Genomic DNA, 24,329 nt, shown 5'->3' with positions numbered 1-24,329 from the left:
TAGCTAAGAAATAGAGGAAAATGTGGAAAAAACGGGGTAAAATTATTTGAAAGGGCTTATTTGAACGCGCTAATCTCAGAAACTACTGATGCGATTTGAAAAATTCTTTCAGTGATAGATAGCCTATTTATCGAGGAAAGCTGTAGACTATATTTTATCACGCTGAAACTAATAGGAGCGAAGAAATAGAGGAAAATGTGGAAAAAACGGGGTAAATTATATATGGATCAATTTTTATGTTACTTGGCAAACATGAAGAATAGACCACGTGAAGGGACAAGGGTTGCGTGAAATTCCTAAATTACGCGGGCGAAGCCGTGCGGAACAGCTAGTATAAAATATAGCGATTGTGATCTCGCGGTGACGCGGCCAAACCGCGCGTTTAGGAGGACACGTCATATAAATCGAGCCTTATAGAATTCCAGACCGTTCTTGTCATTTTTTAACTTTAGCATCTTGTACCGTGGCCAGTGTAGATCTTTTCATAACTAAAGGGCCACACATTAAGGTGATGCCGCGTTAAAGTAATAAATCGTTTTGGATATGTTTTAGACCTCTTGTTTTTTATGAGAGGCCGGGCCAGCCTCTCATAGAAAGCAAGAAATGGAACAGCAAGAAATGGAAAGGGCGTAAGCGACAAAATGGTTTTTGTCGCGTAATTTAAAAACCATAAATATATATTACATATAAGCTATGGGCAAATTATAGTGTATGCTTGAACTAATCTATGTACAAATTTTGGAAGCTTAAATCATTCTCCTCTGTTGGCAAAATTAGAATCCCTGATTTTATAGAGGTCTTTTTGATTAATTATTATTGTGTTATAAAAGTTGACCAATCATGTTATGCTACGGGTAATTCAAAGGTAAAGACATGATGAATACTGACAATGAACTTTAATTTCTTAGCTTTAGTCATTGTTGATAAAAATATCGCTGCAGCCAAATTATCATGGCACCTTAACAGTTCGCCGGCAGGCCGTCGCGTCATGTCGCGTCGCCTATCGGAAAAGACCACAGACTCACAGTTCCCCTGACGATTTTGTATATTTTGTATCGACGGTCAATAACTATCAAGCAGCCTGCCGGCCAGAGCCCGCAGACGGACTGTTAATGTGTGGGACCCTTTAGGAGTTAAATATCATGATATTTTGTTCCAATTTCCAAAGACCGTACCGTGATGATAACAGCACGATGCATTGAGAATTGCGATAGAAAATATTCTCAGAGGAATCATCTTTCTATCGTCTTATCTATGGTAAGGACTAAGGATACACGAAGACACTAGACATACATATTCATAATTCCATTACACAGAAGCTATGTTCGACTAAGGGTCCCCGCAGACTTACAATTTAAAGTTGGCCGACTATCGTACAAACCGCAGAAATATATCAAGATAGAAGCGCCATACGCTCGTTTTCATACAAATTGGAGCGACATGGCGCTTCTATCTTGATCTATTTCTGTGGTTTGTATGATAGTCGGCCAACTTTAAATTGTAAGTCTGCGGTGACACTTAAGTATCTGATATTATCATTGTGATTACTACGTAGATATTATATTATAATAAGTCTTGTGTAAGCATAGAAAAATGTATATTTCTCAGTTATCACGCGATAAACCTTAACTTATTAAAACTTATATGTTAGAAAGAACATAAATATTTTCAAAAAGAAAAGTGATAATCATAATGTAAATACTAGAAATAACAACAAGTTAGCAATACCAATGTTCAGACTAGCCAAAATAAGCAAACCCTTTAAAGGCCAATGTATACGCCTATACAATAAAATCCCAGAAAATGTTCAAAATCTACCTTTAAACAAATTTAAAAAAGCAGTTAAAGAACGTTTGTGTGCTAAAGCGTATTATAAAGTCAATGATTTCTTCGAGGACAGCACACCTTGGGAATAGGGTGGCTCCATGCAGGTTACTTTTCTTTTAATTTTGTTACATAGCTGTAAGCCATAACATTGTAATTTTCCATTTTTTTAGTAAAAGATGGCCCCGTGCGAGTTTCTTACGCCGGTTCTTCTCGGCGGGGTAGTTCCCGGACTGGTGGTAGGCAACGTAGTTTCTTCGTTCGACTTTCAAAAAGTGTATCATGATACCCATTTTGAATAAAAAGATATTTATTTATTTATTATTTAAAAAACGAAGTTACTGGCAACACCCAGCAGTAAGTTGAGTGTACTATAACGGACTCTCAGCAGTAACTGAGTGATAACATTGTACGTTAACCAAATATCTAGATCAATCGGTTAAACTGAACTACGAGGACAGAGTATAAATAGTATTCAGTTATTTTCGAGTTCAAGTGGTCTATATCTACCGAGTACCGGGTGAGAAATGGGTCACTGTTTGCCATCAGATCAATATTTCAGTCAGTTAGATGACAGAATAATCAATAATGATATTTCTTTCTCTCTTTCTTTCTAATAAGATATTAGGCTAAGGGCCTGTTTCACCACTTCCTGATAAGTGACCAATAGGCTATCCAACAATTAACTTGACAGACCAAGTATGGAGAATCTGTCAAAAAAGTTGTGAATAGTTTATTCGGTACTTTATCAGAAAGTGATGAAACCTAGGCTAAGTTATTACTGCAGTGTTTTCAGTAAGTACAGTTAACAGTAAGTGCTAGGCAGCACAGTAAACAAAAAGTTTTGTTCGACTAACAAAATTTCTGTCAATATTCTGATATGACGTGTGTACTGTGTAACATGTCGTAATTTGGTCGGATTATTTACTGTATATGCTAGCAGCGCCCTCTGCTCCGATTTTTGAGCAATATTTCCTATCAATACAAGTATACATTGACTGTTAACTTATCAAATCAGTAGTTTAGGCAACAGTGAAGTGAAACATGTTATAAACTATAACTTAGGTATACAAAAATCATTACCCTACCTTTGGCGTCGGGTAAAAAAAGAAAAAGTATACATAGAAACATCAGGTAAACAATCTGCATGTCCTATTTAGAATTCCTATATTTAAATAGGATTAGTCATAGTATGTTATAAACACAAATGTCAGAGTCAACATAAGGACGGCATTTGCTAATATTATATAGATATTCGAATGAGTAGGTAGCCTATTAATATTCTTTAAGTTTTGGAAGGCTCCAAACAATCTCTTTTTACAATTTTTAGAAGATTTAGTAAGTTTCAACAATACTAGCTGTTTGACCGAGCTTTGCTCGGTATCCGATGAAATAGACATTTTCTAGAAATGATTCCTAGCTAGATCGATTTATCGCCCCCGAAACCCCCTATATACTAAATTTCATGAAAACAAATACAAGAATTGCTCGTTTAAAGATATAAGATAATTATAAATGCGAACGTGTGTCTGTCTGTCTGTCACCTCCTCACGCCTAAACCGCAAATCGATTTGCTGATTTGGTATGGAGATACTTTAGAGGGAAAGGACATAGGATATTTATTATCCAGGAAAGATGTACGTTTCCCGCGTGATAAACGAAAGAGTTGCGGCCACCATCTAGTATTAAATGATGTATTTGATCTGTCTGTCTGTCTCTCAAAAACTGTTTTTGAATTTTTACAAGCTTTTTCGTGTGCTATTACAGTATTCTGTTACCATTTTCATCGCTTCAATTCTCCTAATTTTAATATGATGACTAACATAACAAAAACCTACCTAACATAGACATAGGATTATGTTCCACACATGGCGATGTGCCATGTGTATTATATTAATATTCACTGAGCATTCAGTGTGAAATCAAGGTCATTGCGATAACAAATTACTAAATAACTCGTAACCTTGACTTTCGTTAAATAATACTTGATTAACGTTTTGTTAAAATATTACCGTATTTGAACTTCTTGTTAATACAAAGAAGACCACGTAACTCCGTTGAAACTTGCGCGGAAATTCATTTACTGCGCGGGAACCGTACATTTTTCCGGGATAACAAGTATCCTATGTTCTTATCCGGGGACCGAGACTCAAATATATCCATACCTAGCAAAATCGGTTCAGCGGTTTAGGCGTGAAGAGGTAACAGACAGGCCGACTAACTTTCATATCTATACAATATAATAAAACTGTAGAAATGACAATTGTTCAAAAAATAAGCAGTGACTGTCATTACATCGCTTTAGAAGCCAAAACTGTGGTTAGTTATTTGTCTGTCTGTCTGTATGTCTGTCTGTCTGTATGTTTGTTCCAGCATCACACGAAAACTGCTGATCCGATTTGAATGCGGTTTTTAATCGCAGATATATTTATCTTCTTCCAACTTAACTTAATATGGTGTATCAATACACCATATTAAGTTAAGTTTTATCAGTATTTTTGGTAGGTGTTTAGTAAACAGCTCCTGTTTCACCATCATGGGAACGGACGCCACTTATCAGATTATCTGGTGTAACATATTAAATTATCTGCTGACGTGCTTATCCGGATGTCTGTTAATCGAGAGTTCAATCGATATCTTCATCAGACTTTATTATAGCAACCTATGGGGTGTAAATTCTAGTATATTAATTACCAGTGTTTCAACCTTTTTATGATGCGACCCCCGTTAAAAACATTTTGCGACCCGCGAGTTTTTATCATGGCAAAATGTAGAATGTCATACATTTTCTTATTTAGATGATAAAAACAATTAATATTACTTATCGCGTAATTAATAAACAATAAGACACAAATACATTATACTTGTAATAAAAAATATAACCCTAAACAAGATTGCGTGATTTAACACATCTTACGGCGATTATGGCGTTTCATTGCTATGGCCTACACCACCCCATGCTTTATACACCCCACTAATATTATAAAGGCGAAAGTTTGTTTGGATATATGGATGTGTGGATGTATGGATGTTTGTTACTCTTTCACGTAAAAACTACTGAACGGATTTTAATGAAACTTTACAGTAATATAGCTTATAAATCAGAATAACACATAGGCAACAATTTTAACCGACTTTCGAAATGGAGGAGGTGTTATTAGGGAATGCAAATCTCGCGAGATTGGGGCTCAAGCGAGATCCCGCGAGTTTATGAATACAATACCGCGAGATCTCGCCAATTTCGAGATCTCGCGAGATTAGCAGTTTGGTGGGTTTTTTTGCAAATAATCACAATATTTGAATAAATTACGAAAAAAAAGTAATAAAAATTATAAGTTTTATAAGATTAACATTCATTTTCACGATTTTTTTCAATACAATTTTATGCATCAAACATTGTTTGATGTATCTATCTATAATTTTAAGAAGTAAACTTTGACATACGTATCTACTATCTATCAACAACGTTTTATCGTGGAAGCCGGCGTCCACGATAACGTGACGTCCAGAATTATAAAAGCGCACTATCAAATACAAATCTTTTAGTAATAAAATAGTTCTTTTATAACTAACAAAACAACGAGAAGTCAAAATTCAGGACCTAGTTGAGAATCACAGTGCACAGTTGCTTAGACCAGCTCCTCTTTGTTTTGACTCCTTGATCGCAACTCCGTCCGTGTCAGTCGGCGCTTAAAATAAGACGTTCTTATGCTCAAGTGCAATCTCGTCAAACTCGCGAGAACTCGCCTTTTTTTCGTCCGAGATTAATCTCGCTAAAAAAGGCCGAGAACTCGCGAGAACGAGACTGCATTCCCTAGGTGTTATGTTCGTTTTTTTTTCTTCAACGATTACTCTGCCGTTTGTGAAACAATTTTCAAAATTTTTCTTTTAGTGTATACTGTATAGGTTATCATTCCAATTTGATACCATATTCATAAAAGTGGTGACCTGATGAAGATATCCAAAGTAATCCAGGGAACTCCTCTAAATGTATATGTAAATATGTGGTGACTTCGGTTTCGGAAGCAGTATTCTAAGCATATTATGCTACCAACAAGTAAGATTTTGCACCAAGGTATACCATGGTTCGGAAGGTGCTGAGAGAACTCCTGATTCTTTATAGATATAAGTTTGGGAGATTCGACGTTGTTTTAAGAGCGGAAAGCATATGCTACTATGCAAATTATCTTCATCTTAATCATCGTCACTACCATAAACCATTATAGAACCATGTGTCGTCCCGTTTTGATCCTATTATTGATACTTTTCATAGTCTTTTATGATATATCACTTAAACCGCGGGTAACACCGCGGGGCACAGCTAGTAGAGTATATTTAGACGACGCTGATACATTTACGATCCCTCTCCATTTTGGACTTTCAGAAAGATTTACGGTTTATCTATAAGCTGAGTCAGAATCAATTTTATAATAATGGTCTTTAGCGTACATTTTTGGAATAAAAACTTATGGTACGTCATTTTCTGAAATCAAAGGATCTCCCGTACCCAATCGTTTGAGCGTGAAACTAGATGTAACAGAGAGACAGACAGACACACTCTCGCATAAAATACGGAATGAATGTATTGGATTTGGAATGAAGTTCCTCATCGCGCGTTCGGCGTAATTCATAAATGAGGCTAGGCAGAACGATATTTGACATAGACACTTTTTATTAGTCCCTGCATGGTAGGGGAGTGGGCGTTAATATTATTCCTGTGCGTCAACTAGATGGCGTTTTTTGAGAACAAACAGTGACGCGTTGTTAGTATTCCTGGGCATCAATAGATGACATATTTTTTAAATATTTTTTTGAGTGTTTCAACTTCGTTCCATTCGGGTGTCCCTTGACACCTCTCAAGTTTTATCATCTGTTCTGTTCTGCTTTGTGTTTGACAGACAATGCCGGCGGCAACATTTTTCGCCAGAATCAGATGTCGTCTACCTTTGGAAAGTTAATTAATATAACTTAGAATTTTTATTAATATAATTTGACCAACGAACCATTTCATAAATATTTATTACATAGTTCTGTAATTAATTAATTATTTATTACGGCAGAAATTTCATTAAATCTAAACTATTACTTAAAACAAACGTGCCTACTGTTAATTTTACAAAATTAATTAATAAAATATCTCGGTGTTGTGTTAAAATTAAGTGGAACCATGTTCAATGTTCATTATTTCTTGCTTGTGAATTACATAACAAGATTTAAACAATTCTCACGGTCTTTATACGCGTATTCTCTGAAACTGGAGCGAAATTATTTTAGACCTTTTTGGGGTCGCATTTTTTTGCTCTTTTAGTTTTACGTCAAACACGTTCATGCTTGGGTAGCAATGACTTCTTATACAGGGCGTAACAAAACTAAGTGATAATACTTTAGGGTGTGTACGTGTTCCTTATAGAGAGTTCACTGTCACTGTAAAAGTAGCAACGCTGAAAGAGCAATTTTTTTTTTCATGGGAAAAATCGTGACGCCGCGCCGGGGCGCTAGCATTTAGCAAATACAAAAGTGAAAAAAAAGATACTTTCGCATAATTATGTTATTACTTATTAAAATATTATCTTATTACAAATTCCAATAATTACAAAATTTCTAATCATGGGATTAGTTTATTGCAGGAGGATATTACATGTACAACTTGGCTACTACCATGTGTTTCAAAAGCAATAAATATCGCGAAATTCTTAAAGTACCCGCACATTATAACGAGGCGCAGCGCGGCGAGCTGCATTTTCCATACATCTGAAATACTTAAATAAGTAAAAATTAAAAATTAATTTAAAATTTTGTTAATCTCGCAAAAACTCGGGAGCAGCTGAACTGATTTGGCTCATTTAAGTCTTAAATTAATATATGTGGAAGTCCAGGGAAGTTTCGTATTAGAATTTAGAAGGAAAGTGACACGAGGTTTACCGGGTCATCTAGTATTTTAATTTTTAACCCATAGACCCGCCGCGCCGCGCCGTGCCCAAAACGCATCTATCGCGCACTTTGTCATAAATATTGCATGACTAGCTGTTAATAAAAAGAGGAGAAAGATCCCCCCAAATATTAAAAATGAATACTTATTACAAATACTTTGAAGCCTGTCTATCTGTCCGCATCCAGGCTGTATCTCAAGAACCGTATTAGCTATATTGCCGAACATGCACGCCGTATCTATTATAAGGATTCAAGAGTTCTGTACAGCACCTTCGGAACCAGGGTATACTTCGGCGCAAATTCTTATTTTTGCGCAGTTCAAGCCTGAAATCCTTTAGAAAAACGTAAAATCACACATATATGTTTTCATATAAATTTTTAAGGAGTCCCGTCGATTCCTCATGGATTGCATCATCAGATCACCATTTTTGTGATCATGTTACCAAATTCGGGCTACATCTCATACAACAACAAAAGAATTTTGAAAATCGGTCCACAAATTTAAATATATATCGTCCTCCTTTTCGGAAGTCGGTTAAAAAGTAGCCTAAGTTATTCTTTACTACATCAGCTATGTACCAAAAAAAGTCCAATCGAAATCGCTCCAGCCATTTCAGAGATTAGCCGGAACAAACAGACAGACAGACATACAGACAAAAATTTTTAAAAACGTTGTTTTGGTGTATGTACCCTATATACATTCATATGAATGCAGTTAAAAAACGGTTCTTTCAATATTACAAACAGACACTCCAATTTTATTTATATGTATGTAGTATGTATATGTATGTATATACGTATGCACACACTTGGGCACTATAAAATTACTCCTGCGTAACTGGCCTGGTTTCATTGAAACCAGAGTGCTCTTGTGGATTGCGCACACACTTGGGCACTATAAAACTACTCCTGCGTAACGTGCTCTTGTGTATTGCACACACACTTGGGCACTATAAAATTACCCCTGCGTAACTGGCCTAGTTTCATTGAAACCAGAGTGCTCTTATGTATTGCGCACACACTTGGGCGCTATAAAATTACTCCTGAGTAACTAACCTGGTTTCAGAACGCATCGTGGCCGTTTTCACAAGGGCCACGACGCGAATTTCGCGTCATGGCCACCATTTTTACCATTACCACAACGCGTTGTGAGCCATTTTTTCGCTCACTGAGCGTTTTCGGTCTTTGAGCGTAACATATACATATAATAGATGTATAGATAAATGCGGCCTTATAAGTTATAATGTATGCGTACCTGTGTGCCAGTCTTAAAATACTGAAAGTACTGAGTATCTTAGGTTTAACACTTTCATAAATCATCTTTTACGACCCTTTGTGAGGGGAGAGACCCTTTTAACCGAGAATAGTTTGCGGTTTTAAACTGTTCAAGCTGGTCGCCATTTTACAATTTAAAAAGTTCACCGGAAGAGAAAACGTCAGTGTTTTTATTATTGCAAGATTTAAATTACATATACATACCTTTTTTATGTGATGTTGAGAATTGCCTAATGAATAATAATATTATGTCTCTGTTTTGTTTTATAAATAAGACATTTGAATAAAAAATAATCTCAAATTTTGTTAATCTCGCTAAAGCTTGAGAAGGGTGAACCGATTTGGGTTAAACTTTAGTCTCGACTCTCGAACATGGAAGTCCAGGGAAGGTTATTAAGATGGATCATGGATCAAATTTCACCACATTCAAATAGTCTGCTATAGTATCATGTACTAAATTTCTCTTAGGTACACAGTCTGAGTTATTGAACTTATTGCTAATCGTTTGTTAAAATTGCTTTCTCTTTCACATATACAGGGGATGAGAGAGACAACATGATAATTAATCTGCAACTTGAACACAGACTGGCGCGAGTGGGCCTTACAGGCCGAACAAAAGACAATAAAGTGGCCATTGTATTCTCTTGTCGCTCGCAGTCGCAGGTGGTCGCCAATATGAAACTTCTTTGAAATGAATGCGATTTTCCTACTCCTTTTCACTACTTTAGACGTCAGAAAGTAGGGAAGATAAACTACACTACTATTCACTAGCGCTTTCGGCCTTACTTCCAATCCATACACCAATCATCTCTTCTCTTGGCCTCTATTGGCAGCGCACTCTTAACTCTTCTGATGCTGCGAGTGTCCACTGTCCAGGCCCCAGGGCTTTCCAACAGGTGACCCGTTTGCTCGTTTGTCCCCTAATTTTATAAAAATCGGCTTTGTGTGAGAGTGGGACTCGCGAAAGAAGAGTTCCGTTATTCCGTACCAGTTATCACTATAGAGCAAAAGTAGGATTTTTTTTATGTTTTTTGTATGGGAGCCCCCCGATTTGTCTCCGCGCGCTTAGATTAATTATTTTGTTTAAATTTTATTATTAATGATTAAAGTACATATAATATATATTTAAATAAAACTGAGTATTTCGTAAACATTTCAGGTGGCTACCTGTTGTCATCATGGATACGGAGCAAAAAATGTAAAAAATCACGTTTCTTGTAAGTCCAGTAACATCTGACACAAGTCACAACAGATATAATATTACGCGGCAACCGGTGGTCGCTTGGGGCTTGATGGGTTAACCCTGTGGGTACGGAACCCTAAGAAAATCACCAACACACGCCAACACTCTCATTTTTAAGTGTTGCTCCTGTCAAAATACCGCAGAAACTTGTCAGTCGTTCAAAATGGGGTCAAAATACTAGGACACACACACAGGTAATTTGTAGCCAGTAGCCCTATCGACCTTCATATCCCCCAGCACAGTGTTTCTCAACCTTTTCTAAGATGCGACCTACCGGGCATGAATAAATGTTTTTGATTTTTTAACATGCAAAAATAGGAATATTATAGGTACATATAATTTATCCTTTTGTAAAAATCCGCCTACTCAATATGATTATAAACTTACATATTTCTAATCGTTATTGTTTTTTTACTGAAATAGTTCTGGACCTCTGGCGACCCCCCTACAGATGGTCGCGACTCACAGGTTGAAAAACACTGCCCTAACCGGCACGGGAGCGCTTACTCATGCGAGTAGACAGTTACAGTACTAGTATTTTGAGATCAACCAACCGTAACTTTTTAATAAAATACAGTGCTTTCACTTAGACAGTCCATCATCTAAAGTAAACTATAATACAAAACTTCCCTGGACTTCTACGAATATTTTAAGACTAGAATAAGCAAAATCGGTGTAGCCGTTCTCTGTTATAGATACTGCATTTTCTGGTTAACTAAGAGATAATCTGTTTTTATTAGAGGTTAATCCGATTTTGGCTTGCCGGCCTTCCACTTGAAATGTCGATCTATTTGTTCCGCGCATGCTCCGGACCTTGGCAGAAGGCAGTACCAGGTCATTCACTCCTCGCTTACGACTCCTGGTTCCTGGATACACATTAGTAGGCCCAGTCATCAGCAAATGGTTGCAAATCAAACAAAAAAACTACAGTTTTTGCTAGAGGAAAAACATTGAAACTACTTAAAATATTTCGATGAACGCGAACGGTGTAAATAAAATTGTATGCTATTGTAATAAAAATAACCTTTGATTATATTTACACGTGTAAATAATCATCGAAAATGACAAGTCTAACGGCCGCATTCAGAGAATGCTTCAATTTAATGAAGAGTAAATTGAAAGATAATTTATGGGGCTTATAATATTATGTCAAAATCTTCATATAATAATTACAGTAAAACTAATTTATATTCGTCTGAGTGTTGCAGTTACTTAATCTACAGTCTACACAATATTATGTATTTAAGTAATAACATTATTGTTTAACAAAATATCAACACGATTGCAATTTACCTTGAACTTGGCAGTGAAAACGCGCTTTACGACTTTCGATACGACTTGATAACGATAAGCTATTTGAATATTTCAATATTAATGGCGAAAACATGAATGCTATAAATAATTCATATTATAGACATCACGGATAGCACCACAAAAAAAGGTCGGGACTCGGGAGTTGGGAAGCTATGATTTTTGCAACACGCGGCGAAGTCAAAAGACTGTACACACTACACGCCACACGGTCTAAAGTTATGATAAGATTATTCTGTTGTTAAAATAAGAAATAAACATATTTAACAAGAATTTATCTTTATTCTAGTTATAAAACAGTGATAGTAACGCGAACGGTTAAACCTTTCGGTGACTGCCAAAAACCGACCGGCAAAGCGGAACACCTAAATCTATTATAAAATTAGGTCACACTTTACAAGGCGATGACACCCGTAAAATTAAGAAAGATAATGATGTTTGGCGGTCATTAAAAGAAGAGATTAATGAAGGCTCAGCATATTTATGAATATAACGATACTTTCTTTGGCTGTGCAAAAAACAGGTGGTTTTAGATTTTACGTACCTGCAGATGGATAGGCACTTTTTTCACTGGAGCGTTGGTCATTTTTTCTATACGATATCACAGATCACTATTCACAAAATGTATTTTTATATTAACGTGTGGGAGGAAAAAATCCGTTAACGTCAAATTTTGACAGCCACACATACAACCACTACGACACACGCGCACAAACCGACTGTTTGATTTTTGTTGTTTTATCACTCGCGCGATTCAAGGCGTTTCCATTGAGTACGCGTGCGTAATTCACAACCACTTTCATTGGCTACAAACTGTTCAATAAATTTGTAAAGTAGCTAGCTATTGGAGGACGTAGTGACTCACACTTTTCATAGATGGCGCTTTAAGCACATGAAGTTCAAAAATTTTATTTATACGCTTTAAAAAATAAAGTTACACATTAAACATCTATTTTAGTACAAAATACAGTTAAATATTTTTTAAATAAGATACAAATAATAATAAGTAATTGCCAAGAACAAGTTAGCTCAGAGAAGCTTCCCACGGGTTTTATTTAGCTCCATGTTTATGACCTTACGCTAGATGGCGCTTTTAAGACTTTAGCGGATAGTCGATATTCTTGAGCCGGTGATCGTCCCGAACTCCCGAACCAAAACATTCGCTCGAAACATGAGTACGGCTATACGGGTGCTACGGATTTTTCGCGCTCGATTCTAGACATAATTTTGTAAATCGACATAGTTTTTACACGTAAATGTAAAGTGCGGTGATTGTGTTGTGTTACACCGATGCCCACATTACACCTCAAGCCAGGATTGACGGTAAAATCTTGTTAAATATTATTTCAAATATATTTGGGTATTGTTCCGAAAATAGAGTAGGATTCTCGTAAGTGATACTATGATAGAAAGTGCCCTATTTACGGGTTTGTCAGTAGGAATAAACAATTCATTTTACATAATAAAACAAAACAGTCAAACTTGATTAGAGAAATTAAAAATTATCACGACTGGAATCTGGATGCTTCAAACCTTACCATGTCCAATAAAAAATTAAATATTCATGTCTGTCTTTTGTCTTTTCCGTGAGAATTTTGCTAATATTATATGGGAATATTTTTTAATAATTCTAAGGTTTTTAAGTATAAAATTTGTTAAGCTACCCTACACCTTATTAAAATTAAAAAGAATACTTACTGATTTTACACGCAATATTATTTCTCGCGCATTTAATTGGGTTTTCCGTACATTTTCTTTGATAAAACCAATGAGTTAACAATAAAAAAAAAAAAATACTTAGTAACATGGAATATCATTGGATAAAACTATATCTGCTATGTACTTTCTCGAGACTTAAAGTGTCCATACCTTTCTAAAATCGTTTAACAACGGCTTAAGCGTTGAGAATAAGTTGAGATCTATCATGTAACTGACAATGTATTTTTAACCGACTCCCAAAAAGGAGTAGGTTATTACTATCAAAATTGTCACTAAGATGATGATTATGATAGCATATTCTATCGCCACTTAATAACATTGCTATGCCTTCTTGGAGACTTGTTATTTTACCGGCAACACAGTTCTTAGGCCGGTATAAATAAATAGTCAGATATCAAGATGCATCTCGGTCTCATTGGACCAATCATAGAGCCGAACCGCGTCTTGAGACCGAGATGCATCTTGAGTAGGTACTGACTACCGGCCTGAGAAAGGAAAGTTGCAAAGATAATGGCAAAAGCTTTGTGAAGTGTCAATAGTTTTCTTTCATAACGGCAGGGCTTTTCAAACATTTTTGTATTGCCCCCTGTTGGACTGGATTCACACAACAGTACTTACAATTAAAATAATTACTTATTCCAAAATTCTAGCACGATACATCTTATGACCATTTCCATAGGTATCGACAATCGTTAGGAGTCCACACATCTCTTGTGCTGTATATTTTTACATTATTATAGCTGTTGTGCACGCCATTTTTATAAATGGTAAGCAAGTTCTTCTGGGGCAGCCAATGTTCTCAAGGTAAGCTCTGGGGCTCCGCGGAGCCCTGGGACTGCGCGAAACACTCCCCACCAAAAAAGTTTGAGAACTACTTGTTCTAGGAATTGGGATTAGGATATTTTACTAGGAATTTATCATAATATAAATAAAAAGTCAAAACTTCCACAAAACAGCTCTCTGCTAATGTAAGTGATAACTGATAATCGTGTGTTATCTGATAACTCATGAACGTTCCTCTAATTCCTGTTTTATCTTTAAAACTGGGTATCCCAATGAAGAAGAAATTAAGATATTTTGTGGCCTCTCATAAGGTCAGCGTACACTGCAAATATGTATCTGATAACACTATCAGCGTAGGTATGTACTATGTACCTACTTACTATGCGAATATGCTGTCACTGGTCAAACATAAAATATACATTGTATGTTAGTGGTTTCACCTCGAAATATGAAAGATTCTTATCTAGTTGGCAAATTTATGGAGGTGGAAACTATTATACTTCATAGTATGTAAGTACTATGTTATACTCGCCGAATAGAAAACGTAGCTACTAAGTTAGATTTAGTAGTGTATACTAGGTAAGAAATATGTTGTACACATTTATAGGATGGGTAGAATTTTTTTTAACTCGAGTCAGGACTCAGGATTTTGACCTGACTTAAGAGGAGTCCACACCGCCGTTTTTCCATACAAACGTTGTCCCCTGTTTCCTCCCTGGATAATGCCGGTAGAGTTATGATTTTTTTCCTAAATTTCTATGGCCACTATTAGCATGCCCCTATGTTTTCTTTTTTTCATAATTTTACTATTAAAAAAGATAAGAACGTCCAAAAACCCAAAAAAATGGCCAGATTTTCCTCTGTGTTCAAACACCCAGAAAACAAAATGGCTAAAATATACAAAAAAAATTAAAACATAGGAACACAGCTCAAGCCTTGCTTTAATTCTTAATGAAAAAAGCACTTAAATCGGTTAAGTTTTGGAGAAGGAATCAGCGGACAACGAATCGAAGATTTTTTGTTCTTTTATTAGAACTTTTGTCGTGTTGTTTCTATCACGCTCTGCGGTGGGAGACTTGAGATTGGTGAGACAGCAATACATTTTCAAATACCTATTTTCAATTTCTCTCGCCCTTGGTGTATCCTCTTAAGGCCGGCGCTGGAGGTAAGGAGCACTTTGGATCACACATACTCTCGCCAAATTGTGCCACTCAATAAATAAAGCCCGCATACTACAAAAATATATTGATTAGGTGCTACATACATAATAACATACAACATAGCTACTCACTTACTTTCGCCCGCATTTTTTAAACCCCCCCCCATACACAAGTTAGGAATTATTTGAACTTAAAGGCAGTAAATATTATTTCATTACTTTTTAAAGTTGTTTTGGCGGGGGTTTTTTTAAATTTCTTAATTTAATTTTATATCTCCAGAGGCCCGATTCTCACACTTCGAATGTCGCCAGGTTATAGCAGGGAAGGAGTAGCCTTAATATTAATCCATCCATACTAATATTATATACGCGAAAGTGTGTCTGTCTGTCTGTCTATCTGTTACCTCTTCACGCCCAAACCGCTGAACCAATTTTGCTGCAATTTGGCATGGAGATCCGTACTTTGAGATCCGGGAAAGGACATAGGATACTTTCTGTCCCGGAAAAATGTACGGTTCCTACGCGATAAACTAATTTTGGCGCAACGGAGTTGCGGGCGTCATCTAGTTATAAATAATTAAAGAACGTATAAACTAAAGAGTATCCAATAATATAGGCTATAGCTAATATAGCCTATACTCTTTGGAAAGGGTAAAAATACAATAATAACTTATCGCATTACTCAGACATTGAAAATTAACTTCCAATGCCTTACTCGTCTGTGACCTTATAGGTATATCCAGTTCGATTATACGACGACCTTCGAACTTCCTTTTGTACCTATCAGATTAAAAGCATGACAGTAAAAAATAAAACTGATGACGCACTACGCAACTCTGTTGCTCCAAAACTCGCAAACTCGCGAACTCGGTTATACGTGGGAGAGCCATACTTCGGCACGAATGGGCCGGCTCGACCGGATAAATACCACGTTTTCACACAGCGTGAAACAGCGCTTGCGCTGTGTTTCGCCGAGTGAGTGAGTTTACCGGAGGCCCAATCCCCTAACCCCTACCCTATTCCCTTCCCTACCCTCCCCTATTACCCTATTCCCTCTTAAAAGGCCGGCAACGCACTTGCAGCTCTTCTGATGCTGCGAGTGTCCATGGGCGACGGAAGTTGCTTTCCATCAGGGGACCGTTTGCCCCCTTATTTCATAAAAAAAAAACTCGCTTTTCGTGCGAGAACCGTAGGTACATTTTTCCGGGAAAAAAGTATCTCTATAGAGGGTGTCATCGAAATCGGTTTAGCGGTTGAAGCGTGAAGACCGACAGATAGACAATAGATTTTTTCGAATTTATAATGTTAATGTTAATCGCTTCCTCAGCATAGGCAGAAGACCTATTGTCTATCTGTCGGTCTATGACGGTCGGTGCATGACTATTCATGCAAGAAATATGGGCATTTGCTTCCAAGACTGATGACTGATGAACAAAATGGTCTTAGAAGTTGGAGCCTTAGTCTTGGTCAAGACCAAAACCAATTTTGCTCATCACTACATGAGAATAGAAATGAATTTTTACTTTGAGCGTGACAGTTATTTCTTTCCTCAACTACAGTCTACACATAAGCAGTAGATCATCTGCCAATATCCAGTTGATTGTACCACGCCTTATATTCCCTGCCAATATCCATAAACCAGGTATGAGTTACCTATTTACATAGTATAAATCTGTCAGTATTGATTTCCACTCAGCCCCGTCACCACGGAAGATAGATCGAGTACCTACCACCCTTATCATTGTTTGTATGGACAATATTGTTAGATAGGCTATATTTGCGTCCAGTGTATGAAAATGATGCCTATAAAAGCGTATTTTATGTAAAAATTCGGAGTGACGAATAGTATTTGTTAATGATTTCGCGCCAAAACTAAGATGGACTGAGTTGATGTTTTGTGATTAGTTGAAGTTTTAACGAAACAGAGAATAGCGTTATACATGTTGTTCGGGTGAACACCGTTATCCTTAAAGGCAACCCGGATCGGCAATTCGTATGGGTATGAAGACGGCTTTTTTTTTGAGTTCCCAGCATTGTTCTCATACAAAATATATCCACAGCCGAATATATAACCTCCTCGTTTTTTGGAAGTCGGTTAAAAAAATTGTTCATTTTGACGGGCTCATTTGATGGTTTTAAGGATAGCGGTGTTCGCCCTAACAACCTGTAGGTATATTTTAATAACTTTCTTTAATTTGTGTAATCGGGTCAAAATAAGTGCCCATCGGAGGAATATGCAAAGCAGCCTCTAAGGGCGCACATTACTCGAGTGTCGAGAGTCGAGACTCGAGACACGACGATCGAGTCAAGACAGGCTATTGGCAATTGGCAATACAAAATATTTTTTTGTATGTATTTTCATCTGTTTTGTACAGCAATATACTGCCGTGTCTGAACTCTTAAGTTGCCGCTAGCCGGAAGCCCTAACAGATCTTGTTTATCCAATTTTAATAGCGCACTAACTAGGTAAAAGCTTACTTCTTCGCTGATATTTTCAGATTTTCTAAGGTAAAAGTATTTCAATATTTACCGTCCAAATTCTCAATAAACAAGGGCTCGCTTATCCCTTAATCTCGAGTATTATCCGACTTTCGGACAAGGTCTGGGCTTAATTTTGTTGTTGTGCCCTGCTGGGCTACGCATAATATTGTTGCCGAAAGAAAAACTTAATGGCGTTATAATATTATTACATGCGAAACTTTGCCTGTCTGTCTGTAACCGTGTACGCTTGAACCGATTGTAATGTTTTATGAGGAGGTACGATTCTTGGGAAAGGACATTAGATACTTTTCATACCGGAAGAATATACGGCTCCCGCAGGATTATCGAATTTTCGCGCAACAGTGTTGCAGGCACCGACTGTGGCATATAAAAAGTTTGTCTGTCTGTTACTCTTAAATAATAGAACCCATTGTAATGTAATTCAATGTGGAAAAACTTTGAGTCCTGGGAAAGGACATAAGATAGTTTTGAGGAACTTGAACTATAGGTCTACCAGGATCTGATGGCAAATTTTGAAGACAGAGATTTTGATCATTGGATACATTTTTATATTTGCATGTTTCACACACAGAATAAGCCGCTATAAGAAAAAAAGGATAAAAATGTTTTATTCCAATTACCCCGGTATTGCTAGACTTGATATTGCTTGCTTGATTTTGCTTGATTCTGGTAGACCTAAACTTAATTTTATTTGGAAGGATCTATCTATCAAGATATCTATCTGAAATTCAGTTAAATCCATATTACTTATGTGATATTATGTTATGACTCATGAGTTATGTGATAGTAATTAATTTTTGATCTTTATCATATTTTCAATTTTATTGGCTCTTGGTATTCCCCTGACAATGATAAGAATTTATATTATCTAGATTGCGTCTACTCAATATTATCATAATTTTTGGTTATTTGATTGAGTTAAAAAACCGTTTTATACAGGGTGTAATGCAACGTCCGTGGTCCAGTGGTTCAGAGCATGGCTCTTGAGTCTTCACTCGGAGGTCGTGGGTTCGATTCCCGCGTTGGAAACATGTTATTTCCAAGTTTGGTTAGGACAATGCAGGCTGATCACCTGATTGTCTGACAAGTAAGATGATCCATGCGTCGGATGGGCATGTAAAAAGTCGGTCCTGCGCCTGATCTCTCGCCAGTCGTGTCGGTCTTCCGTTCCACTGGGTTATGACTTATGAGAGCAAAAGGAATAGAGAGTGCTCTTGTGTATTGCGCACACACTTGGGCACTATAAAATTACTCCTGCGTAACAGACCTGGATTCAATGAAACCGGCCACCGTCACCGAAACCGGTGTGGGAGTTGAATGAAATTTAGTATATAGGGGGTTTCGGGGGCGATAAATCGATCTAGCTAGGAATCATTTTTAGAAAATGTCATTTTATTCGTGTTTTATCGAATACCGAGCAAAGCTCGGTCAAATAGCTAGTATCTTTAAACGAGCAATTCTTGTATATATAATTGGAATCTCGGAATCGGCTCCAACGATTTTCATGAAATTTAGTATATAGGGGGTTTCGGGGGCGATAAATCGATCTAGCTCGGAATAATTTTTAGAAAATGATATTTTATTCGTGTTTTATCGAATACCGAGCAAAGCTCGGTCAAATAGCTGGTTATTATTAATGTAACAAAACGTGACAATACTTTAGGTATTACCACTTAGTTATATATTAGTATATAACTAAGTGGTAATACCGTACCGCGTAAGCCGTACATTTTTCCAGGATAAAAGTATCCTATCTCCTTTCCCGGGAGTCGGGACTCACAGTAACTCCATACCATCATATCAGCAAAATCGGTTCAGTGGTTTGGGCGTCAAGTGGTAACAGTCAACAGAGACACTTTCGCATTTACAATTTTATGCCCTTTTCTATTTACTAGAGATCGCCCAATGGTCGAAATTCGACCTTTGTTTCTACGGCATTAGGACTACTACCTATATTTTGTAAAAAAATTGACTTATCATATTTTTTCAACTCTTGTCTCTGGGACTCAGCTGATCTCAGACTGGCCGTGTAAGCATTGTCTAATAGTATCTAAGATTCAATAAGAAAAAAAACCATTTTCAATTTGTCACCTTGTTGTCAACAGACTTCAACCAGAAATAAAAGAGTATTCCTAATTCGTATGTACAGGCTTGTCACTTTAAAAAATCTGTCATTTTCCCAGTGTGTGTGTTGCAGTGTGTGTAATGTTTTAATTTTTAAATAAATGTATGATAAAAGCATAATTTCAAAATAATATTAGCTCGATGCACTCCTTCACCATATAAACTATAACCGGCAAAATTAAGCTAACGTATTAATATATAGATATTCAATGATATTCTACTTATACAGCGGGGCTAAAATGGTCATATTTAGCAATTCCTCTCAATCAATTCAGCAAATGAATTGTCAAAACTGTCAAAATGACAAATGTCAAATCAGTAAAATAATACAGAAATGAATTGCAAGCAGAGTTGCATTTTGCGATTTTAGAAAAATGAATCATGTTATGATTCATATCATGATTCTTCAAAGCGTCCATTTGAGCCCCGCAGATCTGTTACGTCCATACTATTTTCCGACTTAAATCTCTTCCGAACAATTTTCAAATTCAAAATTGCAAACATTGACAAATTTGACAGATAAGTGAAACAAAAGATACGAAAAACCATTTACATAAAAGAGAGAGTTCTATTTTTAAACGTCGAATCGTATCGCTGTCTCTTTATTCGCCTGAGCTGTGACGAAAATTAATTTTTTTCCAGATTGTTCGAAAAAAATATTGAAAATGTAAATAATCGAGGTATTTATTGCAATCAAGACATGTGGTAAGAGATTCCATGTGTTTTGTTTTTTTTGAGTCATAATTGGTACATTTTCGAAACGCGCACGACGTCACTTTCAATTTATTTAGGTAAGACAAGACGCGGCACGTTCGTGACTGCGCTCGATGCAGACTAAACAACAGACGGCCCAATTGGGCCGTATTTGAATCTTCACAACGCGCGCGGTAGTGACATATCTGCTTTGAGTATTTTGTCATTGTAGATATTATTCTACTTCCAACGCGGGATTCAAATATGATTATATGACCAAGTCGGCAGCCTAGCTAAACTAGGTCACAGATTTAGGCCCTATCATCCAGGTAATAACTTAGGTTATACGTAGTAGACCAACATGGAAGTTCATATCCGTCAGTGGAGGCAACGGAACTGCACGTTATTAAATTCCTAATAGCTTTTACATTGTTGTTTTACGTTTGCTACTAGAAATACTGGACGCCTCCGTGGTCTAGTCTAGTGGTATAGAGCGCGGCTCTTGACTCGGAGGTCGTGGGTTCGATTCCCGCATTGGAAACATGTTATTTCCAAGTTTGGTTAGGACAATGCAGGCTGATCACCTGATTGTCTGACATCTAAGATGATCCATGCGCCGGATGGGCATGTAAAAAGTCGGTCCTGCGCCTATTCTCTCGCCAGTCGTGTCGTTCGTCCGTCCCACTGGGTTATGAGAGTAAAGGAATAGAGAGTGCTCTTGTGTACTGCGCGCATACTTGGGCACTATAAAATTACTCCTGCGTAGCTGGCCTGGTTTCAATGAAACCGGCCACCGTCACCGAAACCGGTGTGGGAGCTATTATTATTATTATTATTATTATTACTAGAAATATGTGGTCTAGGCACTAGGGAATTGTCTACAGTATTCAGTAGGATGGTGGTGAACCTACTATGTAGTACAGACTACAGAGCCCCTTATAGCCAATACGTTTTCTTTATCGCTTCTTTATGGAATCGCTGATCAAAATGTATAGAATTGACCGATCAAAATGAGTCGAATGTCGAAATTATTTTATTGAAAGCTGACTGTCTGACTGACATAATATCAGTTCCATACATTTTCATCGGTGATTTTAATAAGAAAGCTTTAAAGAAAACGTCTTGGCTAAAGGTCCTGGATCTTACTGCTTGGTCCTGTTGCTGCAGGTGTCTGTTTTTTGATGAAATTAATAATTTTAAATGATTCTTGAGAATGTGTGGAATGAAATAAGGATGGGTTACCTTGTAAAAGTTGCCGCCTACAATATTATAATAATACTAGCTGACCCGGCAAACGTTGTTTTGCCATATAAATTATTAAGGGTGAACACTGAACAACCCTTATTACTTAGGGCCTAGGGGTATGAAAAATAGATGTTGGCCGATTCTCAGACCTACTCAATATGCTCACAAAATTTCATGAGAATCGGTCAAGCCGTTTCGGAGGAGTACGGGAACGAATATTGTGACACGAGAATTTTATATAATACTAGATGTCCCGCGCGGCTTCGCCCGCGTAAATGAGGAATTTTACGGAAACCGGATATTTTTCCCATAAAAATAGCTCTTATGTCCCTACTCCCTTCACTTGGTTTACTCTATATCTGTGCAAAATATTGCCATAAAAATTGCTCCAGTAGTTCGTAATTTCTAATATTTCCCCCGTTTTTCCCACATTTTCCTGAGTTTCTTCGGTCGTATTAGTTTTAGCGTGATAATAAATAGCCTATAGCCTTATTCGATAAATTAACTATCTTACATACTCTCAGTTCAAGCAAATATACTCTCAAGCAATATTAAGTATCGATTTTTTTAAATTATCGCTTGACAAACTCGAGTCTCGATCTAAAAGACTATGCAAAGTACCAATAACAGGGTCATTATAGGCTCATAAGTCATAACCATGGGACGATGTATGGTATAAAATGGTAGTGATGATGATGATGATGATGAATGTAATTTGCGTAGTAGTATATGCTTTCCGTTCTTAAAACAACGCCGAATTTCCCAAACTTGTATCTATAAAGAATCAGGAGTTCTCTCAGCACCTTCCGAACCACGGTATACCAGGTATACCTCGCTGCAAAATCATGCTTAGAATACTTTTTTTTTTTTTTTTTTTTTTTTTTTTTTTTTTTTTTATGAAATAAGGGGGCAAACGAGCAAACGGGTCACCTGATGGAAAGCAACTTCCGTCGCCCATGGACACTCGCAGCATCAGAAGAGCTGCAAGTGCGTTGCCGGCCTTTTAAGAGGGAATAGGGTAATAGGGGAGGGTAGGGAAGAGAAGGGAAGGGAATAGTTGAGGGTAGGGAGGGGAATAGGGTAGGGGTTAGGGGATTGGGCCTCCGGTAAACTCACTCACTCGGCGAAACACAGCGCAAGCGCTGTTTCACGCCGGTTTTCTGTGAGAACGTGGTATTTATCCGGTCGAGCCGGCCCATTCGTGCCGAAGCATGGCTCTCCCACGTATAAACTTCTCACGAAACCGAAGTCACCACATGTTTCCATATAAATTTTGAGAAGTTCCCTCGATTACTTATGCATCCTTCATCAGATCACCACTTTTGTGAATATAATACCAAATTGGGATGATACCACATATACCAAAAGAAAAATTTTGAAAATCGGTTCACAAACGGCGGAGTAAATCGCATTCAATATTATTCTAAATTGAAATAGAATAATATTGAATGCGATGATAGCGCCGTCCGCCGGATCTAATGTAAAACATTCCAAAATCAACAACTCCTTATAAATAAGAAATTAATTGAAAAAACATTTTCCAGTAGACCAAACTGTAAATCTAAACCATTCTCGAATCTCCACGAACACACACAAAAAATTTCATCAAAATTGGTCCAGTCGTTTAGGAGGAGTTCAGTCACATACACACGCACACAAGAAATATATATATTAAGATATAAGATTATTGTATGTCAACTTAAGAGCCTATCAAAGCGTCACCTAGTAACCTGTTTACAACGACCTAGCCCCTAGTGCAATACCTATTCTAATAACAAAAGCTTTACTATACAAGTCAAGTTAGAATCAAACGGTGATTACCACAAAAGATTTAAACGTCTATTGAACAGTTGTTTTGAGACCATTAAGTACTGATTTTTTTCCAATCAACTGTTCAACGGGTGTTTAAATCTTTTGTAGTAAGATGGAATGTGTTTAACGGCCGCACTCAGCGACATTTAATGATAATTAAGCTTAAATTTAATGAAGAGTTAGACAGATCAAAGTGACAGATCATGTATGGGGTTTTTGGAAAAATCCTCATTTAATTTACTGAAATTAAATCGGTTCAACGGTTTAAGCGTGCAGAGGTAACAGATAGACAGACAGATATTCGCATTGCATTATTTCTCTTAGCACCCAGTAGTTTTGTAATATCGAGATTCGAGACTGTATCTTGTAATATGTATTCTGTGACCGTATCTTATATGTATTATTATAAGGCAAACATTACACGGTAGGTTTTGCTGTCAGTTTTACCACAGTCATGACTGTGACTGATCCTGTCGTGTAATGCAGTGACTGATGGTTGCATGAAGTTGATTGACGAAAATATGGATATCTTGATTTCTGCTTCATGCAACCATCAGACACGTTTTTAGAGTAAGTGTTGTCACATCTGACAAAATAGGAAAAATAATTCCTTTGAAAATTTTGGCTTTGACTGACATAAAACTGAAGAGAATTGAGTGACCGTCTAATACCATTCATCAGTCCACCAGCCACCATCAGTCAAACATA

General features: G+C 37.0%; 2 protein-coding genes across 3 annotated transcripts in view; one reads left to right on the top strand and one right to left on the bottom strand.

Annotated features, from left to right (window-relative positions):
* The window catches only part of LOC121736502 (dihydropyrimidinase), a 66,250-nt gene extending 53,864 nt beyond the window's left edge, over positions 1-12,386 (bottom strand). For both annotated transcript variants that reach the window (XM_042127729.1, XM_042127731.1), the window contains exon 1: positions 12,129-12,386. In XM_042127729.1, the coding sequence (XP_041983663.1) occupies positions 12,129-12,170 (42 nt within the window). In that variant the 5' untranslated portion in view covers positions 12,171-12,386. The remainder of the gene's footprint in view (positions 1-12,128) is intronic.
* A 350-nt stretch (positions 12,387-12,736) lies between these two features.
* The window catches only part of LOC121736549 (endothelin-converting enzyme homolog), a 50,240-nt gene continuing 38,647 nt past the window's right edge, over positions 12,737-24,329 (top strand). Inside the window, exon 1 of the mRNA XM_042127825.1 lies at positions 12,737-12,907. Within this exon, the coding sequence (XP_041983759.1) occupies positions 12,875-12,907 (33 nt within the window). The 5' untranslated portion in view covers positions 12,737-12,874. The remainder of the gene's footprint in view (positions 12,908-24,329) is intronic.

Source organism: Aricia agestis, chromosome 19 (assembly GCF_905147365.1).
Source record: "Aricia agestis chromosome 19, ilAriAges1.1, whole genome shotgun sequence".
NCBI lineage: Eukaryota > Metazoa > Arthropoda > Insecta > Lepidoptera > Lycaenidae > Aricia > Aricia agestis.
This window is presented reverse-complemented; position numbering and strand designations above follow the sequence as displayed.